Genomic DNA, 20,085 nt, shown 5'->3' on the forward strand with positions numbered 1-20,085 from the left:
TCTCAAAGGATTTCATGGCCACAGATTTCCTGATGTTGCTATCATTCGGTATTGCTACATATATCACGAATGCTGTTCTCTAGTGTTTATCCACCACCATGTCAGGCAATGAGTCAAGCAATATAGAACATTTTGAAACAGATGCACAAATAGATATAATGTTGTGGTCGTTGTTGTGAAACTTTGTTAAAAAAAAACAACTCAATGAATAGAGTATTATGCTCAAATGACAGAAAAAACAAAAGGGAGAGATTCCATTGGTAATCGCCAAAGGCATTTTACACACAGTGTTTTCATTCATGTGGTTTCGGAAATGTATGATTCATGCACAATAGCCTTCGTTTAACTCAGTAAGAATGGGTCCATTATTTAATTTCCATCATCCTACAACATCTCCATGAGAGTATGTTGAGCAGAAATTGAAGCACCAGATGATTATTCATCAAGGTTGTATTCGGGCATAGATATGGAAGGGTGCCGTTGCAATGAAAAGACATGTTTTGTGGTCCTCATCTTGGTTTCATATTAACATTTTTTGCTGCATGAACACCTGAATAAAGGTGGTGGATTGGGGGCTGACTCTATTGCAGTAATAAGAACCTACCAAAGTTTAGCTTTCGTACAAATGTAAACTAAATCAACCACAAACAATAACACATGATACCTTTTTTATGGAACGTGACAAGCAGATGGCAGCCAGCGTGTCATCCTTTTGTCATTAAGCCAGGCCTTCTGGTTGAAGAACATAAACAGATGAACTGAAAAGCACTACAATGTCCTTCATACAACAGTCTTGCACACCACTGAAGTCTTATTGATTTGAATGTGAGCCAGCATACAGTAGTCTACAGTACAATTACTGTTGCTCAGTACTGTACTTGAACAACTTCAATCAATGAAGGTTCATGATCTCAATCATAATTTGGGTGAATATGTACTTAACGCAGTGTATTTCTGCCTGATACGTTTTTGCAATTCTGCTGCCTGTGAGCGTTTTGTGTTTGGTGCATAGGCGCAAACAACAGTTAGGACCCACCCCGCCACCCGAATAAAACTCTTCTATCAACTACACACAAATTATCTCCCACCTATAGTTAATTCACTCATCCCAGACCCTAATGAAAGACAGGCCCGCACCACCCGCTCAGTTACACAAGACCTCATCCGAACCATAGCTTACAAAAATAATTTTGGTCTAAACTCTTTATCCGCACAACTGTTTTGATCTGGAATGAGTTACCCCCTTCAAATCAAATCAGCCACCTCTGTTACACAATTTAAACGGCTATACACATATTTTTAATAACAAACCAAACTTGCACCCATTAACAATAATTTTTATATTGGCCTCTGACCTCAAGCTGGTGGATCTCTAGAAGAGTACAGTGATGCCTATATCTATTAACATGGGGTATCTTCGCAATGTCATGTTATCTGTCTGTGCAATGTGTGGGTGTTTGTGTGTGCCTATGTGTATGATAATGACTGGATAGAGGAGCAAAATGTGCTTTATGTTTTATGTATTACTGCACTTAATCACTGCACTTTATGTATACTGAATGCACTCCCATCCTGTTAAGTCTGCACTTTATAATTGTCCATGCACTTAATTGTATTCGATGTATTTGAAATGTATATATTGTATTGAAATGTATTTAATGTTATAGGAACCTGCTGTAAAACAGTTGTTGAACTAAGTCAGGCCAGTCCATGAAACTTGGATGTTACATGTCGACCTTTCCTTTAAATAAACTAAACTAAACTAAACTAAACTAAGTTTTCTGCCTTGCACACCAGCTCGGGGCTCCTTCCCTGCCAAAGAGGTGACATTCCATGTCTCTAAAGCTAGCCTCTGTAGCTGGGGATTGGACTGGTCCCCGTCTTCTGGCCACCGCCCAGGTCTCTCTACACCTGACCCCTATGGACCGTCCTTGAAGTGACATCGGGTCAAGGGGTAAAATGCTTCAGTGGTGGTTTGATAAGTATTTTTTAAGTTCATTACAGTAATTACAAGACAGAGACTATCACACAATTACTACCCTAGATTAGTCATTATGGCAGCCAGAGTCACGTAACATACGTAAGTGATCTGACCACTATTCAAAAATACATTGTAATGCAGGGCACTGTTTAGACCCTGGAGACAATGTTAATGTGATGGCATTTACAGCTTCAAGCTCAGAGACTTGATCACAGCAGTGCAGTGTCTGCTATTTTTTCTCTGGACCACTCTATGACACAACATAATCACCAAGTGCAAAAGGTCACTGTCAAATTTGGGAGCTATATTGGTAGTAATTGCAATAAAATGTACATCACAACTAAAAGAGGAATTGATTTGTTAATAAAAACTTAGGGAAAGAGTTTCCTGATCTTAAATGTCCAAGTGTCTTTGCTGACTCAGAACATGTTTTTATATGCACACAATAACACACTCACAGTCATCTTCATCTTAATGCCAAACATCTCATATTAATGGCTGCTTCATTTAAGTTCTATCAAGGGCAGACGAGTGGGGCGACCAAATGCTGCACACTGTTTATTGGGGGATCAGGGAAGATCGAGCTTGGGGATCTCTGGGGGCGAGGCTGAGACGTGGTCGGTGCGCTCGATTGGGGCAGGCAGCGTTCAGGCTTGGTCGATGGACGGGCAGTTGGTCAGGGCAGGCGGCGTTCAGGCTTGGTCGGTGGACGGGCAGTTGGTCAGGGCAGGCGGCATTCGGGCGTAGTCGGTCAGCACACAAAGCGAGGTCGGCAACTGGGAATCAAAGCAGGTCACAAGGCACGCAGCACAGGAACAAGTGGGTAGCATAGGCGGACAAACTGACAGGGAAGTGATGGGTGTGTGGTGTTTAAATTTCAGTCAGCTGATGAGCAGAGACAGGTGCAGGTGATTGAAGTGATGAGTGGGCGTGGTTAACAGCAGAGCGCGTTTATGATTTTTTTTTCTGAGCAGGAAAATTAAAACAGTCTATTTTCTATTTTAGCCATTCGTTTTGGAGGAATAATGAAATAACTAATGCCTTGAAAATTGCAGAACTCACACAAAAAAAGCGCGGAATTCAGTTTCCAGCAGGTAAATACATAAATAGACAATATAAACAACGGACACGACAAAAACAAAACAAAAGAGAGGAAGATCTTATTAGATAGGTTAATATTTATTAATAATTAAATAGATGAAATAAACAATAAACAGCATCATGACCATGAACGTGCCCCTAAGCCCCGTGATGAGTTAAAAAGTCTCACGGCATGGGGAAGAAATGAACCCCTCAGCCTTTCCATGGAGCAAGACGGTGTCAACAGTCTGTCACTGAAGCTACTCCTCCGCCCAATGACAGTGCGGTACAGTGGGTGGACGGGGTTGTCTTTGATAGACAGCATCCTGGCCAATTCGTGTGCTCCTAATCTTTCCCATGTCAAACATCTACATTTCGACAAGGTGACCCCTGAGGGTTGTATTGCAGTTTTTTATCTGAAACTGATGAAGGCAGGCAAGGACTGGCAGCACAGCATAGCCGTTGCATTTCCTGCTCAACTGGATAGATGGTCGGTCCCTGCGACCACTGAACAAGGTGATCCTGGCTGCCTATCTGGCGGTAGCTGGCGGTAGCTGGCGGTAGCTGGCTAACGCGGTCAGTGTGTTGAGCTTTTTGCCTGATTTTGCAGCAAAACTCTTCAGGACTGTGGCATTAGCATAATTTCAAGTTTGGAGGAAATTGTAACTGTGTGGCCTGTCAATGTTGGTGTGCCTGTGTGTGCCTCGAAACAACGCACGTTAATTGCTATTGTTTCCTTGATTGCTGGATTTCATTTTCTTGTGATAGTCTGTCATTTCCAGCAATTATTTAAAACGTTCTGACTTTGAAGATGAAGTGTTTTGGTCAGAGTACAGAATGAAATGACTAATTTTAACCAGAATGGATGGTTGGCCCACTCCACAGCATTGGCTTCTTTCTGAAAATTAAATTGCAGTGATGCGTTAAAATTTTTTGTCTCTCTTCGGGCTAGCCGCCCACCCATTGGGCTCCCTCCGTCTGCCAGGCAGACCACCCCTGACTCAACAGCATCCTGGGTAATCCTGACAGTGGCATTTTACTTGTCTCAAAGATTAAGCTGTGAAAGTCTTACAAGTACACATTGCCATAACCTAAACTTTTGGCACTGTAGGCAATACCATTTACCATTTGGTACAATCTTAACATGAATGCACATGTAGTCATACCACTTATTATGGCATACTGCATTGTCACTTCGAATAATATTTCCAAACTCAACCTGACCACTGTCACGTGCCTTCTTCACCTGCTTTCCAGCCACGCCCCCAATCAAGCCAATCACCAGCACCTGCCACTAGGTCCACGCACTGGTCGCACAATGGTTGGTTCGTTCTGTCAAGAACAAGGTAAGGCGACTAAATGCAGCACAGATCTTTATTGGAAAAGGGGAAAGGGAAAGTGGAAGGCTGGACTGCTGGAGTGCTGCTGGCCTCGGAGCGACAAGCTGGCTGATGGCAGGAACCAACCTGGCGGAGAGCGCAGCTGAGCAAGCACGCTGGGTGGAAGAATGCAGCACGTAGTCATGGTCAGCAAGCAGGTGGTTGAGACAGGCAGCGATTAGAGCGTAGTTAAGGACAGGCAAGTGGTCAGAACGGGAAGCGAGGAAGACGAGTCGGGTCGGTACATGGGCAATGTCACGGGATTGGTCGGGCAGAGCACAGAGGTGCCGTCACAGGCAGGGTAAGAGGACGAACCAGCAGTGACTGGATGGATTCACGGGGTTTAAGTAGGGCTGACATAACAAGCAGTGGCAGGTGCTGGTGATTGGCTTGATTGGGGACATGGCTGAGAGTGATGATGTTGAAGGAAAGGAGTGGCTGGATGGCAGGTTTTCTGGTTGCCCCCCACATCCCAAGAACAGGCATGGTGGGCGGACTGAACACTCAAAATTGCCCGTAGGTGTGAGTGCGGATGGTTCTTCTCTGTGTGCCCTGCGATTGGCCCGTGACCCCCGAAGGGACAAAGCGGTACAGAAAATGGATATGTGTGTGTGTGTGCGTGCGTGTGTGCATGTGTGCGCACATATGTGTGCTGCTGTCGAAGGGATTTGTTTATTATAAGAACTACAATGGTAAAATGTATTTTTCTTGGTGTCATTTGTCGTTGTCGATCTGAAAATCAATAAAACTACATTTAAAAGGAAGCTCACTTGTGTCCCGGGTAGTGAGGGTAAGATGGATGCTTGGAAACTTTTTTTCCCCCAATATTCCTGATGGAAATCATACAAAGTGACAAAATACTTTTTTCCATTACATTTCCAAAATTTTTATTTTACACATTTTTATTGAATAAGAAATAAACACGCAACAGATAGATCCTTTGAGTGAAGCATATTAGTGGACACTGGACAATACATGGAGAAGACAGGAGGGACATTATCTGTCACTGAATCCGCAGCTCCTCCCCCCCCCCTCCCCCCAGCGTGACTGGCTTCAAATAATCAAATTCTTCAACTTGCATCAGTTTGTCTCCATAGCACTTTTTAGCACGCTGCAATTGGGCGACGCCACAATTTAAGCAGCGCTTGGCATCTTCAAAACGCAAAAGCAATTGACGCATCGAAAAGGCAGCATACGGACGCAATCTACACTAGCAGCAGCTGCAGCAGCATCATTTTTCTGCCGTCGACAATGGAAAGGGAGATGCTATTTTTTCCGAAGTGGCACAGTGCGCTTTGGTTTGAAATTGTGCTGATGTTCTTGATATTGCAAGGATCCAGACCCGAGATAACTTGCAGGTCATGTCAGGTTGGAAATACAGTGCTTGCCCGGCAAATGTTTCTGAAATTTTTCACAAACGAAAGTGTGACACCATTTAAAGAAGTTGACGGTTACAGCGATGAGGCTGGGAGATCCCGAGCAGCAAGTGTCGGAACTCCAAGGTTCCATCACACATTTTTTTCCGCTGAACGCGCTCCTGATCGGGCAGAGGCGTTGAGACTGTCACGGAGTACAGAAACTCTGCGCTCAAATGAAGTCGGTGACAACCGCCTTTCGGAACAATACAACGCCACTGGCGATGCAAAAAGAACGCGCGGCAGCAGGAGCAGCGATGGCCGTAGTGTTGGTCACCCGAGTTCTGGAAGGAGAGTGACGCGCTCAGAACTGCGCTGGAGCAGCGAAGAGAGGCGAGTCGGCGGCTCCAGGCAGGACGAGCTCAAACTTAACAGCTCCACGTTTGCCTTGACCGGGGATTCATCTCACAACCAAGCTATGGTGCACTGGTCTGGCCAGAACAGCAGCGTAAGTGATTTCTTCTTTCGACGACCAACACCTCTATTCATTTTTAACTCATGCTGGCCAAATCAGGCGGGGCACATCACTCCACGGTAATGATCTGAAAGTGAGTGAATGTTTCTGCAAAGGACCAAAAATGTGTTATTGGGGATGTGATTAGAGATTTTGTTTCTTTGATTCATTTGGAAAATGGTTTGCCCTCTGACCTGTATATTATGGAGAATCTCGGATGGGAGATGCACCCATAACACCCAGCAACAGTATTGCTGCTGTCTAATACACTATAATGGACCAATTGTTTCCAGATGAGTACAAATACATTTAATGGGACGTACAGTAATTCATCCTGAGTGGATTTGTGTCCATTAGGAACACATAATGAGCATAAGAGGATTAATAAATTGTCAAATAAAATGCCACATACAGCATCAAATATTTGTTTGCATTTAAAAGAGCATGGACACTTTTATTCCAATTTAGACATGATACTACAACTATAACTATTTAGCTCTCTTTACCATTGTGATTCATGTTGGATAAATGAATGCGAGTGAAAGGCGACCCCAAGAAATGTATCTCTTTGTCACAGTTTTTATCTTATAAACTGTATTGGCCCATTTCTCAGTTTTTAATTCATAATTTATAAATTAAACAAAGCCTCCATATAAGAACAGCCTGAAACCTTTGTCGATGCACAGTACTGTATTTGTCCATGACACCAAATTGAATGCAAAATGAAAACAAAACCAAAAAAAACCCCAGCAAAACTGAATATGAACACCAGTTATTGTAAGTGCTTTTTTGTTGTCCTCTTATTTACATAACTCAATACAATTTGCTATTATTTCTCAAAACTTCAATTAACATGGGAAAAAGATGTCCTTGGGGACATTTAGCAGAGCATGGTGTCAATGTATATTTTTGCTGCAAGGCCAATGACTCGACAGCTGCTTTTTTTCACAGTCAAATACAAATTGAAATAATGAATCACTTCTTTTGTTTTTCTGTAAAGGTTTGACTTTTTTTTCTGTAATTGGCTACCACAAGTCAATATCATTTTTTGTTCCAGTGCTCCACACAAATCTGTACCAAACTAGTTATACTCAAACTCATACTACCAATTCTCACATCCACCACGTTTTCCATAACTTGTCACGTGCCTCAGGTGTTTCCTTGCAACCGACACATTATTTCAGCTTTTAACAAATCTGACCAGCCCTGGCTGGCAAAAATGTTTGATTTTATAATGTAAATCAAAGCTATTCAATAAACAATCTGTCCCTATTCTTTTGGATGATAAGAACAATTTAGTAGCATATGCAAAGCTGATGCAGAACTAAATCTGTCATGTGTTTTTGCAAGCAGAAGTCCTCACCACTGGAGATGTATAAATAAACAGATGAGTTACTACTGCCACATACTATGTAAAGAATCACGATAAGGTTTTGCTGCTGTTAAAAATAACCCTTAGCCCATTGTCTTGGGATGTTTAAGGTTGTATATCTTCCAGATGAAAGTGAGACACTAATGACAGTGATTCAAGTTTAACAGCCCTGAGCGCATGACACAAATGGACTACGAATACAGAAGAACACCTAATAGACTATGTGCAATTTATTAGATAATAGCAGAAGATGACAGGGATACACTGATGAATGGTTGAATCATGATGTGCTCAGAACAATTTTATGTAATTATACGTGCAGCTCATAGAGTTCTCACTTTAAATTATGTACAAACTAATAAAAAACATATCCCGGGAAATACCATCTACCTATTCTTAGAAAAGAAACACAATGAGACAAACATACACACTGTGGTTTATTAATCAAATTTTTCGAGGTAACTGTTTGTTGTGTTTAATGCTTTGGGTACAAAATTGGTACAGTATGTAGGCAGAAACTATTTAGCCTGGAGAAAATTCCCTTCCTCTGCAGTCGTAGGTACAAAAACCTCCATCCATCCGTTTTAAACACCGCTTATCCTGTTCAGGGTCGCTGGAGCCTATCCTAGCCGGGAAGGGACGAAAGGCAGACTATACCCTGAACTGGTCGCCAGCCAGACGCAGGGCACATATAGAGACAAACAACCAGTCACACCCACATGCACACTGTCACTGAGTGGGAATCAGTCCCACGCTGCCTGTACACAAGTCAGGCAAGTGTACCCTTACAGCATCAGCGACTTGCTACAAAAACCTAAAAAAAACAAAAACTTGAGGGCAGTAAACCGCAATCGATAAAAGACATGTGGGAGTAGTAATTACTAAATACAATGAATGAAATGAAATAAATAAAATAAATAAATTATTTTTTTTATTAAATAAATTACTTTATTTATTAAATAAATAAATAAATAAATAAATAAATAAATAAATAAATAAATAAATAAATAAAGTAGGCTCGGTGGTGCACTGGGTAGCACGTCCGCCTCACAGTTAGGAGGGTGCGGGTTCGATTCCACCCCCGGCCCTCCCTGTGTGGAGTTTGCATGTTCTCCCCGGGCCCGCGTGGGTTTTCTCCGGGCACTCCGGTTTCCTCCCACATCCCAAAAACATGCTTGGTAGGCCGATTGAGCACTCCAAATTGTCCCTAGGTGTGAGTGCGAGTGCGGATGGTTGTTTGTCTCTGTGTGCCCTGCGATTGGCTGGCAACCGGTTCAGGGTGTCCCCCGCCTACTGCCCGTTGATGGCTGGGATAGGCTCCAGCACGCCCGCGACCCCCGTGGGGACTAAGCGGTTCAGAAAATGGATGGATGGATGGATGGATGGAAATGAAATAAATAGGAAGTACACTTGAAACGTTAATTGTACAAATCATAATGCTCTTTTCATGTATGTGCAATACAAAGTGCTAATGTGGTACTTTGTAATACTTCCAATGGAATTGCCGGCACTCCCCTACCCCTACCACCTCATGGAACGATTTCCTTAGTCTATCAGATGTGCATGACAGCAGCCTGATTACTATGTCATGGACTGGGTGGTTCGGTTCATGTTGTCCAATGACATCCCTTAATGGCGGGTCCTTCTCTCTGTAACATGTTAAGGATTCCGGTTCTGTTCCAATAACAGAACCAACTTTTCTCATTGTCCTTCTATCGCATCTCTTTTTCTGATGTAGCACATGGCAGCATAGAAGATTTCTTTGAATATTTACTGTTTCTACCATGTGGATTATCTACATGTTCATACTGTTACTCTTTAAAAGGGAAAGGGAATGAAAAACCAATAGCATTAAAATGACAGCCTATGTGTACTGCAAACTTCAGACTGGTCGATTTGTTGCCTTTACGACACAATGATGATTACAGCGTGTTGTCGACTGGTCATTAATAAGGTGTTTGTGGCTTGTGGAGGAGGCAGGGCTACTTGCAGAAACTGATGAGAGTGCTGACTCAAATTAGTTCACCACCTTAAGTGAGTTAAATTGTCTTGAATTTGTGAATGCACAGTTTTGGCAAGTGAGGGCACACCAGTTAAGGTGGGAAAGCAGGCTTGAACAGGATTTTGAAAAGCTTTCGGAAAACGTACTAGTACATCACAATGAAAGGATTGCGCAGAATCACTTTAACACACACAAAGTGTTCCAGGGCAATTGTTTGCAAACATAAACTATGCATAACCCGCTTCAATGGTGGCCCCAGAATGAGAACAGGTTAACTCATTTGGCTAATTTGTGCAAACATTACCTGGCTGCTCCAGTGGCAAGCACATGGAGTGAGTATCTTTTTCTTCTGGGTGCAAAGCCCATCATGTCACCAAGCCCACATCCACCTGCTTGGTTTCTAAAGTAGTAAAACGTAACAGCTGAGATTGTGCTTGTTGTTGATATAATTGTTGTTCTTCATGAATTCTCTGTATCTGCTGGACATCGTTAGTCAGTACAGATTGCTATAAGGCAGTACTGAAAAGAATAACAGTGATATCGGCAGCGATTCGTTTATGGCAGTTGTGTCAAACTTATTTATGTCGTGAGTCGCATCATAGTCATAGTTTCCTTTGGTGGGGTATTATGACTGGGCTACACAGTTAATGAATAACTAGTTTTTAAATCAAAGACTAGTAAAAACTCTTCAAATACTTTAAAAAGATGGATGGTTGTACACATTTTTAGCAATATCTCTATTTTTTAAGCGTGAAGACAATTTGTAATTTTAGCATTGACACATGAAGTTGATGCACAATCTCTCTTTGCGGGCCACAAAAAATGATGTGGCGGGCCGTATCTGGCCCACGAGCCTTGAGTTTGACACCTATGGTTTATGGTGACTCAACTTTCATTACAGCAGTGTTGACTTCCATGAGGCTTAAACTTTTTAACTTTTGGTAATTTTTCCAATCACAGGAGAATCACTTTGTCTTCTATTCTTTGCTTCTCTCATTAAAATGGCATTTTCTGTTAATTAATTTTTTTGACAAAGCTCCATTGCAGTGACGTGTGGTGAGGGTTGGGTTTGATGAGGCAGGCTCACTATCGCCCCATCTTTGAGGCAAAGGTACTGGCTGCCTCAAGGCCCGTATTTTCCCGCTGACTGCAAGCACGCGCCGTTTGCACGCACTCAGTACAATGTGTGAGTGGTGCACACTCTCACACGTACGCCCTGAGAGGCACTACCTGTCACTGCCTCAGCTTCCATGATTATCATCTCCCGTTGTTATTTGAACAAGAAATACAGCTATTTTGACTATGAAAATGATCCAAATGTATAGGAAACACACCAAAATTGCATTTAAAGCATAGACCACAGGACAGATATTATATTATGTTTCATTATATTATTCATTTTTTAACAACTTATGGTGACAGCTGAGGAAACCATGTTGAGCCCTTTACTGCCCCTGGTGGCAAGGTGAGGCACTGCCTCACCTGCCTCCTATGAGCGCACGTGCCTGCTCCATTGCCATGTTAACTTTTCATGTGTTTAAATCAAATCCGTAAATATTGACACAGCTGTATTTATTCTTTTGCTGGTAAACTTCAACTCAAGAATTTAAGTTATTTACCTAGAAGAGGTGTTCTTAAAATGTTTTTGTACTTTTTGAAGAATTTGAAAGTAATAGAAAAGTGAACCATTTAATGTAGACTGTTAACTGTTAAAATAGTTTACAACCGTAACATTTGCTGCTTGTTGAATTGAAAAATACAAATAACATTTAATTTTGGTTGAATTATATTTTTCATATTTTCAAGGACAATGCAACTCATACTCGTATCGGTACTCTGTATTGGCAAGCACTGTAATCAAACTACTCATACTCGTATCCGTTTTTTAAAAAGTGGTATTGGTGCATCCCTGGTAATATATTCTGAGTCGATCAGTTTCTTCATACCATACATACTGATCACAGTATGTTCAATAGGTTGTTCTCTATCTGTACATGGGATGCAATGTATAGTTATGTGTTGAAGTGTAATAAACAAATGTCGCGCAATGCTTTTCGTTGAATCAAAATCATGATTTTAGAAAGAAATTAAACAAAGATTATCACCAATATTGATCACATTTATGGCTGCAACATCTCCTGTTACTAGTTTGACAAATGTATAGGGATCTTGAATCAAATTCTAGTAGCATATAAATAGTTGATGGATGACAAATGTGGAGTGGTAATAAACTTGGTGTCACTGTTGCACATCACACTTGTCGTTCTTTAATATTAATTGCTAAACAAGTTAGTGCAATGATGTTACGTAGCCTTCATCATCTTCACTTTGCACTCCTTTTTGTTAAACATCGCACACATCAAATTCATAACATTAGTCACAATGATTCAAATCAGCATCCTTTGGGAGGAAAAAAAGCTGCTCAATATGATGGCAGATGCTCATATCCAGCAAATGGGGCTGAATAAAACATAAACCTACACAACAAAACAAGTAATAGCTTTAAATATAGCTGACAAGAAACAACGGTCATCCACAACGTATCTGTCAATGATCTTTCTTATAACACAGTAAAACTCAATCATGCTGGACAAAAAATGCTGCAGTCATTTATGCTTCAGATGTTAGTCTTTTATCAGAAACCTGGATATTTTCATCTATTTTTCTTCTCAGGAAAGTCTTCCACTGCGGATACATGTCTCAAAAAATTAAATGAAACTTTGTGCATAGTGTTGTGGCAACATGAACTTTACGGGACAGCAAATGCTCGATTAGACAAGTGCATGTTATGTAAACATTCATATTCCTATAATAAGGTCTAGATGTGGGGAGGCGTGCTTTCTGTGGAGTATGTGGCATATTGTTCTGATGAATTATAGTCATAAATTGGGACAATATTTTCCATTATGAATGGCAGTCAAAAAATGGGTCCTTGCTGACCTATTGACAATATAAAAACAGCTCTTTCACTCTTGTAACAAAGTAAGATTCTGGCACCAATTAATTAGGCACTCGTCATGAGTCTATGCTGTGATATAAAAAAAAATCACAGCATATACCACTGTGGTTGCACTGTCTAGGCTATATTTATGACTTACTGCATGCAACACCTACTTTTTTTGCCAACGTCTGACTGTTCCTCCTTTAAGTTAATAAATGGGTCTCCAGCAATTCTCAAATGACTTGTCATATCTTCAGAATATGTTCCTGTTTTGACATTTGAGCACATATCAGGTACATGGAGTCAAACAGGAAATCTGTATTTGCAACTTATGAATCCAAGCAGAATTACTGTTTGTCTATAACTGGGGAGGGCAAATAATTGTCCAGTCTTGAAAAATAGAGACCTCCCAATTTTGAGATGCTGCAGGCGTGTCTGCTGAATGCACTCAAGGCTTTACACGTTCAGCTGTCAAACATGTCTGCTCTATCTTAGGTCACAGTGCACAAGCACTCATGGGCAACAGAGAGACACTCTTGCCACCATGCAGTCTCTCAACCCGAACAAATACCCTCCTTTGAATTTGTTGGAATCAGTATACCAGTGGTAGAATTGTGGCTTTCCATGGTGCACCCCCCAGCGGCCACTTTGTATTTTATGTCCAAAACCAGGGTTACGCCTCGTGACGTTGCAGCTGGCCAGGGAGAGCACTGAGGCTAGGCTAGGCTAGATGATGACTTTGATGGCTAATGCATGTTGTAATAGGAGTAGAAGAAGAAGAACTCCTACAAAAACAATAGGGACATTCTAGCGGTTGCTTTGCAGGTCCTAATTAAATAGCAGGCCAATGTGCATGGATATGCCCCATGGTTCCAGCAGGTTGTGGGCTTACTCAAAGCCGCTGAGATGCGTTGTTCAGGGATGAGAATTTTCCGCGGATCCGTGGATTTCCATGTTTTTTTTCCGTCTAAAGTATCACCAGCTGACAGGGCAACATTAGCCTTGGTGACCCGCCGCGACGCCATCTTTAGGCACAAAACAGGGGGAATAATATACAGTTTGAAAATATCTGTGTGAATGTGAGGTCATACCCTGCAAGAGTCGAAACATGGGATGATTTAGCCAGAAAGAGAAATAATATCCTGCCCCAATAGGCCCCATCTGTCATTTGAGTGTACCTTGAAATCAGTGACGTGCAGTGAGGTTCATGACTGGGGAGGCACTGACGTCACCCCAATGGTAACCATGTCACAAAAAAGGTTGGGGAATGCTGCCCTAGAGTAGCTTATTCATTATTTAATTTGAACAATTTTAATTAAAATCCCATATCAGCAGTCTTCACACATAAAAACACTCAATAAAGCACATGGAATCAAAAACTTGTTTTCGATCGTGCGTACCGCTCCGTTTGAAAAGAATTTCTCCGAAGTCTTGTTGTCCAAATCAAACCTTTTAACTCCGGAGTTGGTCTTCCTTTACCGATGACCTCCTGTTTCGACCGAAAATCCATAGTTGAAAATTGTTTGAGTATGTAATCCTCCATTGCAAAAAAAAAAAAAAAGAATGTAAAACGAAATAAATGGATGACTGCTCTTCAGCTGTTCACTGTAAATTTGAACTGGAGATCACTTATTCTACAGGTGAGCGCATGAAGCATCCGGGAATCACTCGCGCTCCCTGACATAAGGCTGGAGAATTTTTTTTCGTTGTCTCCGTTGGGTCGCTTTTCAAAGCCGTTTTGTTCATCTAAAGAAACAACGTTACAGACAGATGACAAAAAACACTCTATTATATACATCAGCTTAACTACGGAAATGAGTTAATATAGCCACAGTGTTTGAACACTTAAACAGTGACATAGAGACAGACAGCAGTTCAGTCTAAGTGCATAGCCTAGACAGCTGTCAGCATAGGCAGCCGTGTGATTACACAATGCTCAGAGGATGCAAGGCAGGAAGTTGCCTCCTCCGAGCGACTCGTCTTCAGTTTTAGCATAACTATAAAAATTCTACGATTTTGGTTCAAAATAATACAAAACTACTGAAATTAACAGGAAAATGACTTTACAATAAAAACAATTGAATTTGTTTTTTCCCCTTTTCATGATGGCAGGAGAGGCACGGCCTCCCTTGCCTCCTCTGACCGCACGTCCCTGCTTGAAATAGGACAGATGCAGGCATCTGGAGAATCAGAACTTGGCACATGTGCTAATGTCAGAACACATTTAGTTCAACCTTGTCATTACCAAGTTAAATTACCATGTATCCCTCAGGTGAAGCTTTGATCGTCTGACCCCCATGCGTCACAGCCTGGAAGTTATCAGAGCTTATCAACAAGTAAAACTAGGTTGTTGACAAGTCAGCACTTTGGATCATATTTAGAAACAATTCATCTGCTATCACATCTCAGAAAACCGAATTAAATGTCACATCATGTACAGTCTATGCCTTAGCATACAGTACAATATAGCATAATACAGCTCCTTTAAGCAATTAGAATGACAATGTCTAGGAGTGATTCTACACTCATTTAAAAAAGCTCTGCTGTAAGGGAATTGTTGAAAATAAAATGTATTCAAATTTATTTATTTATTTTCTCCCCATAGAGCTACAAAAAAAATATTAGAGTTCAATGCACCTGAACAAACAAATTAACAGAATCTTGATAACTTTTCTATAGTTAAGCAATGAGAAAAATGTGAAGGAAAAAGTGCCAATGCTTTGAACAGCTGATCTGTGTGTCCGGATCCATCTCCTTTTTCTGCTGTCTGTTTTTCTCTGTAAGCTCCTTTTGCGGACTTGGCTCATGCAGTCAGTGACTAATTGACAATTTGTAATTGACAATCTTGCGCTGGCTCTTTTAAGTGAATATGAAAACAGCTCCGAATACACATTACTACAGTTTTATTATTCAATATATAATAATAAGGTGCAAAATAATAATTTTGATGCGAAACAGTGATGCGTAACTGCTTATTTCGAGCCTTGAATTGTGCTTTTAGAGTTGACAAAATCTGTAGAAAGTCCTTCAAAAATAAAATTTTACTTTGAAAGAATAGAAGCTTCTTAGTTTAGCAGCAGGGTGGATAAGATTTTTCAAGTGCCCCTCATTCATTCATTTATTCATTATCCGAACCATTTATCCTCACGAGGGTTGTGGGTGTACTGGAGCGTATCCCAGCAGTCTTTGGTCGATAGGCGAGGTACACCAAGAAAGTGGTCGCCAGCGAATTGCAGGGCACATATGGACGGACAACCATTCACGCTCTCAATCACCTACAGACAATTTAGAATGGACAATCGGTTTACCATGAATGCTTTTTTGGGGGAGAATGTGGGGGAAACCCAGGTACACGGAGGAAACCCACACAGGCATGGGGAGAACATGCATACTCTACACAGGAAGGCCAGAGCCGGAAATGAGCCCTGGACCTCCGAATCGTGAGGTAGATCTGTTAACCAGTGCTCTACTTTGCCGCCTCAGGTACCTCTCATGGAGAAAAAAAGTCTTTTGATGTCAAAACAACATATTGTGTGGGGTGCACACTGCTGTGGGGCAAGGAAGGGCATGACTGCACTTTCTTCAAGTGATCAACTAACAGTAACTTCTGGATTTATCGCTCCCAAGTCTGGAGGAATGAACAAAGAACCTAAACCAACTAAACCATTTATTTTATTGAATAATTACTTTTTATGTGGAAAGAATGACAATGCTTTTCATGTTTTTCTCTGCAGTTACTTAGAATAGTTTGTCAAACTATGTCTTAACGTGAAACTGGTCCGTAGTGCAAAAGAGATTGAGGATTGCTGCCCTTGAGAACTGTGTCAAATCAACTGATCGCACAGTCCCATTTTGCATCCCTGATTAAGCTAAAGCTAAGTCATGCTTCAGTTCAGCATTTGATCTAAGTGATGATTGCTGTGTGAGGGGTGGTAGCCACTTTATATATTTTACACATGCTCGAGTGGTTCAGTGTGGAGGTGTGTGACGGTAGGAGGCGAATGAGAGGACTGATGAGGGATTCAGCAAACGGCATTCTTCTGAAAATTAAGGGAATTTTATTAATAATTTGATCCAACAAAGACTGTCAGTAATGCAAAACGACAGTTGAGTGAATCACATAATATTTGGATGGTGATTTTTGTAAAACAAGCTCATTAAATACTTCTGAAAAAGCCAATTGACTGCATAATCAAAGGTTACCTCAATCAGTTAATATGACTCTGTTCCTTTATAGCAGTGGTTCTCAACCTCTTTTCATTTATGTTCTTGAAATATATATTTTTTCGGTACCCACCTAACCAGCGCAAACCATTTTTGGATAAAAAAATACTAAAAACAAGAGTTTGGTGAAATCAGAGTATGAATTATTAAACTTTGAAACTCCTCTAGACGATTTGGGAATCAAAAGATATAACTCAAATTAGAAATTAAGTAACTTTACTTTGCATAAATAAAATAAGTATCCACATAAAGGGTCATAGTAAGGATCTGTTGTTCAAAACAAATCATTAACTTGATTTTAAAGATCAGGGAGGAAAGATTGAGAAGTTTTTCTTGAGACCTCAAGAACCCCTATCTCAAAAGCTGCCGTGCTACAGTGTTGAGATTGCACATACATACTGTAGATACAGGGGTGCACAAACATACCAGTCTGTCCTTCCAATTGGCTTCTCGAGGCGCCTCGGTGGCTTTGTCACAGTCATCACGTTTACATTGACTGTCTTTTTATCTTCCACATGCTGATCGTCTCAAATATCTGTAAATATCTGTAAATATCTATTTCGTCTCAACATTACCAAGTGTCAACACTAAACATTGCACCGTTGCACTAAACTGAAAACGCAAAGGGGCATTTTGTGACATTTTAGTGAGACTTGGGCTTGCGCCTCCCTAAGGATCTTCATTCTCAGTGACAGGGATGCAACTGCTCTTTTCTTTACAATGATGCTACTCGAAATACTTATTTAAGAATACCGTAATTTCCGGACGATAAGCCGCGACTTTTTTTTCCAAAATTTTGGACCCTGCGGCTTATAGTCAGGTGCGGCTTACTTAAGATTTTTTTTGTGATTTTTGTGATGACTTGATCACTTTTACTCTTAACACTATTATATACAGTAAAAGCTACAAAACAAACTGACAAATAACTCGTTTTCAAATCAGATGAGTAAAAACTGGTCAAATATTTAAAAAAAAAGATATTATTAAAAGTGAAGACAATTTGCAATTCTAGTAATAACACATGAATTTGATGCACAATTTGTCTTCGTGGGCCACATAGAATGATGTGGCGGGCCGTATCTGGCCCCCGGGCCTTGAGTTTGACACCTGTGCTCTAAACCCTTTCTCTTACTCTGCCATGTGACTCAGAGATTACACAAAGCAGTGGCGCTGTTTGGACCATCTGCATTGTATTAAAACCCAATCAATCAGCATTTAAATTCAATTCTTCTGACATTTTGCTCACCAAAAACAAGTTGTAATGAATGTGAACTTTTAATGCATTTTATTCAGAAGGTTACTTTGAACCTTAAACGGCGGCGCGGCGTACTTATGGATTTTTACGGCCTCCGGCCTCCAGGGGGCGTTCTAGCAGGAAGCAAGAGCGAGACAGGCGAAGAAGAAATAATGCGCCGAAGAAGACGCGCTAGTTTGTTTACATTTCACGCATCAGGCAGAGCGCGATCAAGACGGACATTACTGAAAGGAAGCCTTTATACACAAACCGTCATCATGGGGGACAAAAGAAATGCATATGATGCTGCTTTTAAGCCAAAGGCAGTCGATGTTGATGACATTATCTTGTGTCTACTCTGGAGCGTACTTATGGATTTTTACGGCCTCCGGTCTCCAGGGGGCGCTCTAGCAGGAAGCAAGAGCGAGACAGACGAAGAAGAGATAATGCGCCGAAGAAGACGTGATCGTTTCGCGCATCACGCACACACCCGCATTCACACAAAGACAGGAAGCTTTTATACACAAACCGTCATTATGGGGGACAAAAGAAATGCATATGATGCCGCTTTTAAGCTATACGTGTCGCTCGCTAGTTTAATGTAATTTAGCGCTTCGTGCATGAATAAGATTAGCATGAACACACCCTCTTCACACTCGAAGAAATGCATAAAAGCGACGACGAAAGAGAGACTGAGAAAATGTGAGGCGAAGGATATCTAACGCTATTCCAATCGGACACTAAGGAGGAAGACTTCGATGGTTTCAGTGCACAGGAGGAAGATGAAGACGTGCGGTTTATAGTCCGGTGCGGCTTATGTAAGAAAAAAACTGAAATATCCATGAATTTTAGCTGGTGCGGCTTATAATCCGGTGCGCTTTATAGTCCGGCAATTACGGTATTTTAAAATTTTAAATACCCCTGAAGTGCCTTGAAATAAACCTGCGGGGACTGATACTTCTATTTGAGAACCATTGCTTTATAGCTTAGTTGAATTACATTTGAAGTACTCTTTTCCAAAATCAGATAAAAGCCCAGTTTTAAAAATCATCATTCAAATCAAATCACAGATATTTTTTTCCCATGCCATTCATGGTGTATAGAACCTTTTAACATTTAACATGTTTGTACTGTTTAAATTAAATGTTTCAACCAAGTATTTTATGAATTTTGTACAATTTGCAAGTTTGGATGAAGAAACTTTTTAGAATAACCACAGCGGAAAATTCAAAATTTAACAATCGACATTGACTATCATGTAATAAAAAGCTTAAATACTCTGCACAAAAAAAAATATTTTAACTATATAGTGTGACACTATATGAAGAAAGGTGGATTTGAGGAGTGTCCATTCTTTTTTAAACATGAATAAAATGTGTTGCATCCAGCAGAGATGCTCTTTCAACTTTCATGATTCCATTTGGTTATCTTCCAGCCAGATGACTTCCATGCTGAGCACAACCCTCAAAATCAGAGTGTCGTCTCTCTGCATCTGGCACACTGCCAATACATTCTATGCGAGGTGCCAGTGGCCCGATGAGTTTAAGGGCCAAGTCAAGTACTGTATAAATCTTCAGGACAGATGGTCCTCCTTTGGGCCTACATCCCCCAGTCTTCCCGGAAAATACCTAAAGACCTTTTAGCTAATATGTGTATGCGTGTGTATATACGTGTCTATGTACTATGTGTGTTTATGTATGTATGTATGTGTATATCTACCTACCTACCTACCTACCTACCTACCTACCTACCTACCTACCTACCTACCTACCTACCTACCTACCTACCTACCTACCTACCTACCTACCTACCTACCTACCTACCTACCTACCTACCTACCTACCTACCTACCTACCTACCTACCTACCTACCTACAGGCAGGCAGGCAGGCAGGCAGGCAGGTAGGTAGGTAGGTAGGTAGTTAAGTAGGTAGGTAAGTAGAAAAGCTGGTAGAAAATAGTTACTTCATTGATTCCCAGTGGGAAAATGGTTAAAATAAAGAG

At 41.0% G+C, this 20,085-nt stretch overlaps 1 protein-coding gene and 1 long non-coding RNA gene across 7 annotated transcripts in view; one reads left to right on the top strand and one right to left on the bottom strand.

Annotated features, from left to right (window-relative positions):
• Positions 1 to 3,141: 3,141 nt before the first annotated feature.
• Positions 3,142 to 4,746, bottom strand: LOC148398646 (uncharacterized). Its single transcript, XR_015858035.1, has 2 exons — positions 4,528 to 4,746; positions 3,142 to 4,393 (listed from the first exon to the last, which is right to left on the bottom strand). It is a non-coding gene; the product is annotated as an uncharacterized LOC148398646 (long non-coding RNA).
• Positions 4,747 to 5,529: 783 nt separating this feature from the next.
• Positions 5,530 to 20,085, top strand: part of sorcs1 (sortilin-related VPS10 domain containing receptor 1) — a 180,349-nt gene continuing 165,793 nt past the window's right edge. For all 6 annotated transcript variants that reach the window (XR_015858240.1, XR_015858241.1, XM_088374787.1 and 3 more), the window contains exon 1: positions 5,530 to 6,303. Coding sequence is in view for 4 of the 6 variants with exons in the window: in XM_088374787.1 (XP_088230913.1) it covers positions 5,692 to 6,303 (612 nt within the window). In the remaining 2 variants the exon portion in view is untranslated. The remainder of the gene's footprint in view (positions 6,304 to 20,085) is intronic.

This window comes from Syngnathus floridae, chromosome 4, assembly GCF_059516105.1.
Source record: "Syngnathus floridae isolate MCC-2025c chromosome 4, RoL_Sflo_1.0, whole genome shotgun sequence".
NCBI lineage: Eukaryota > Metazoa > Chordata > Actinopteri > Syngnathiformes > Syngnathidae > Syngnathus > Syngnathus floridae.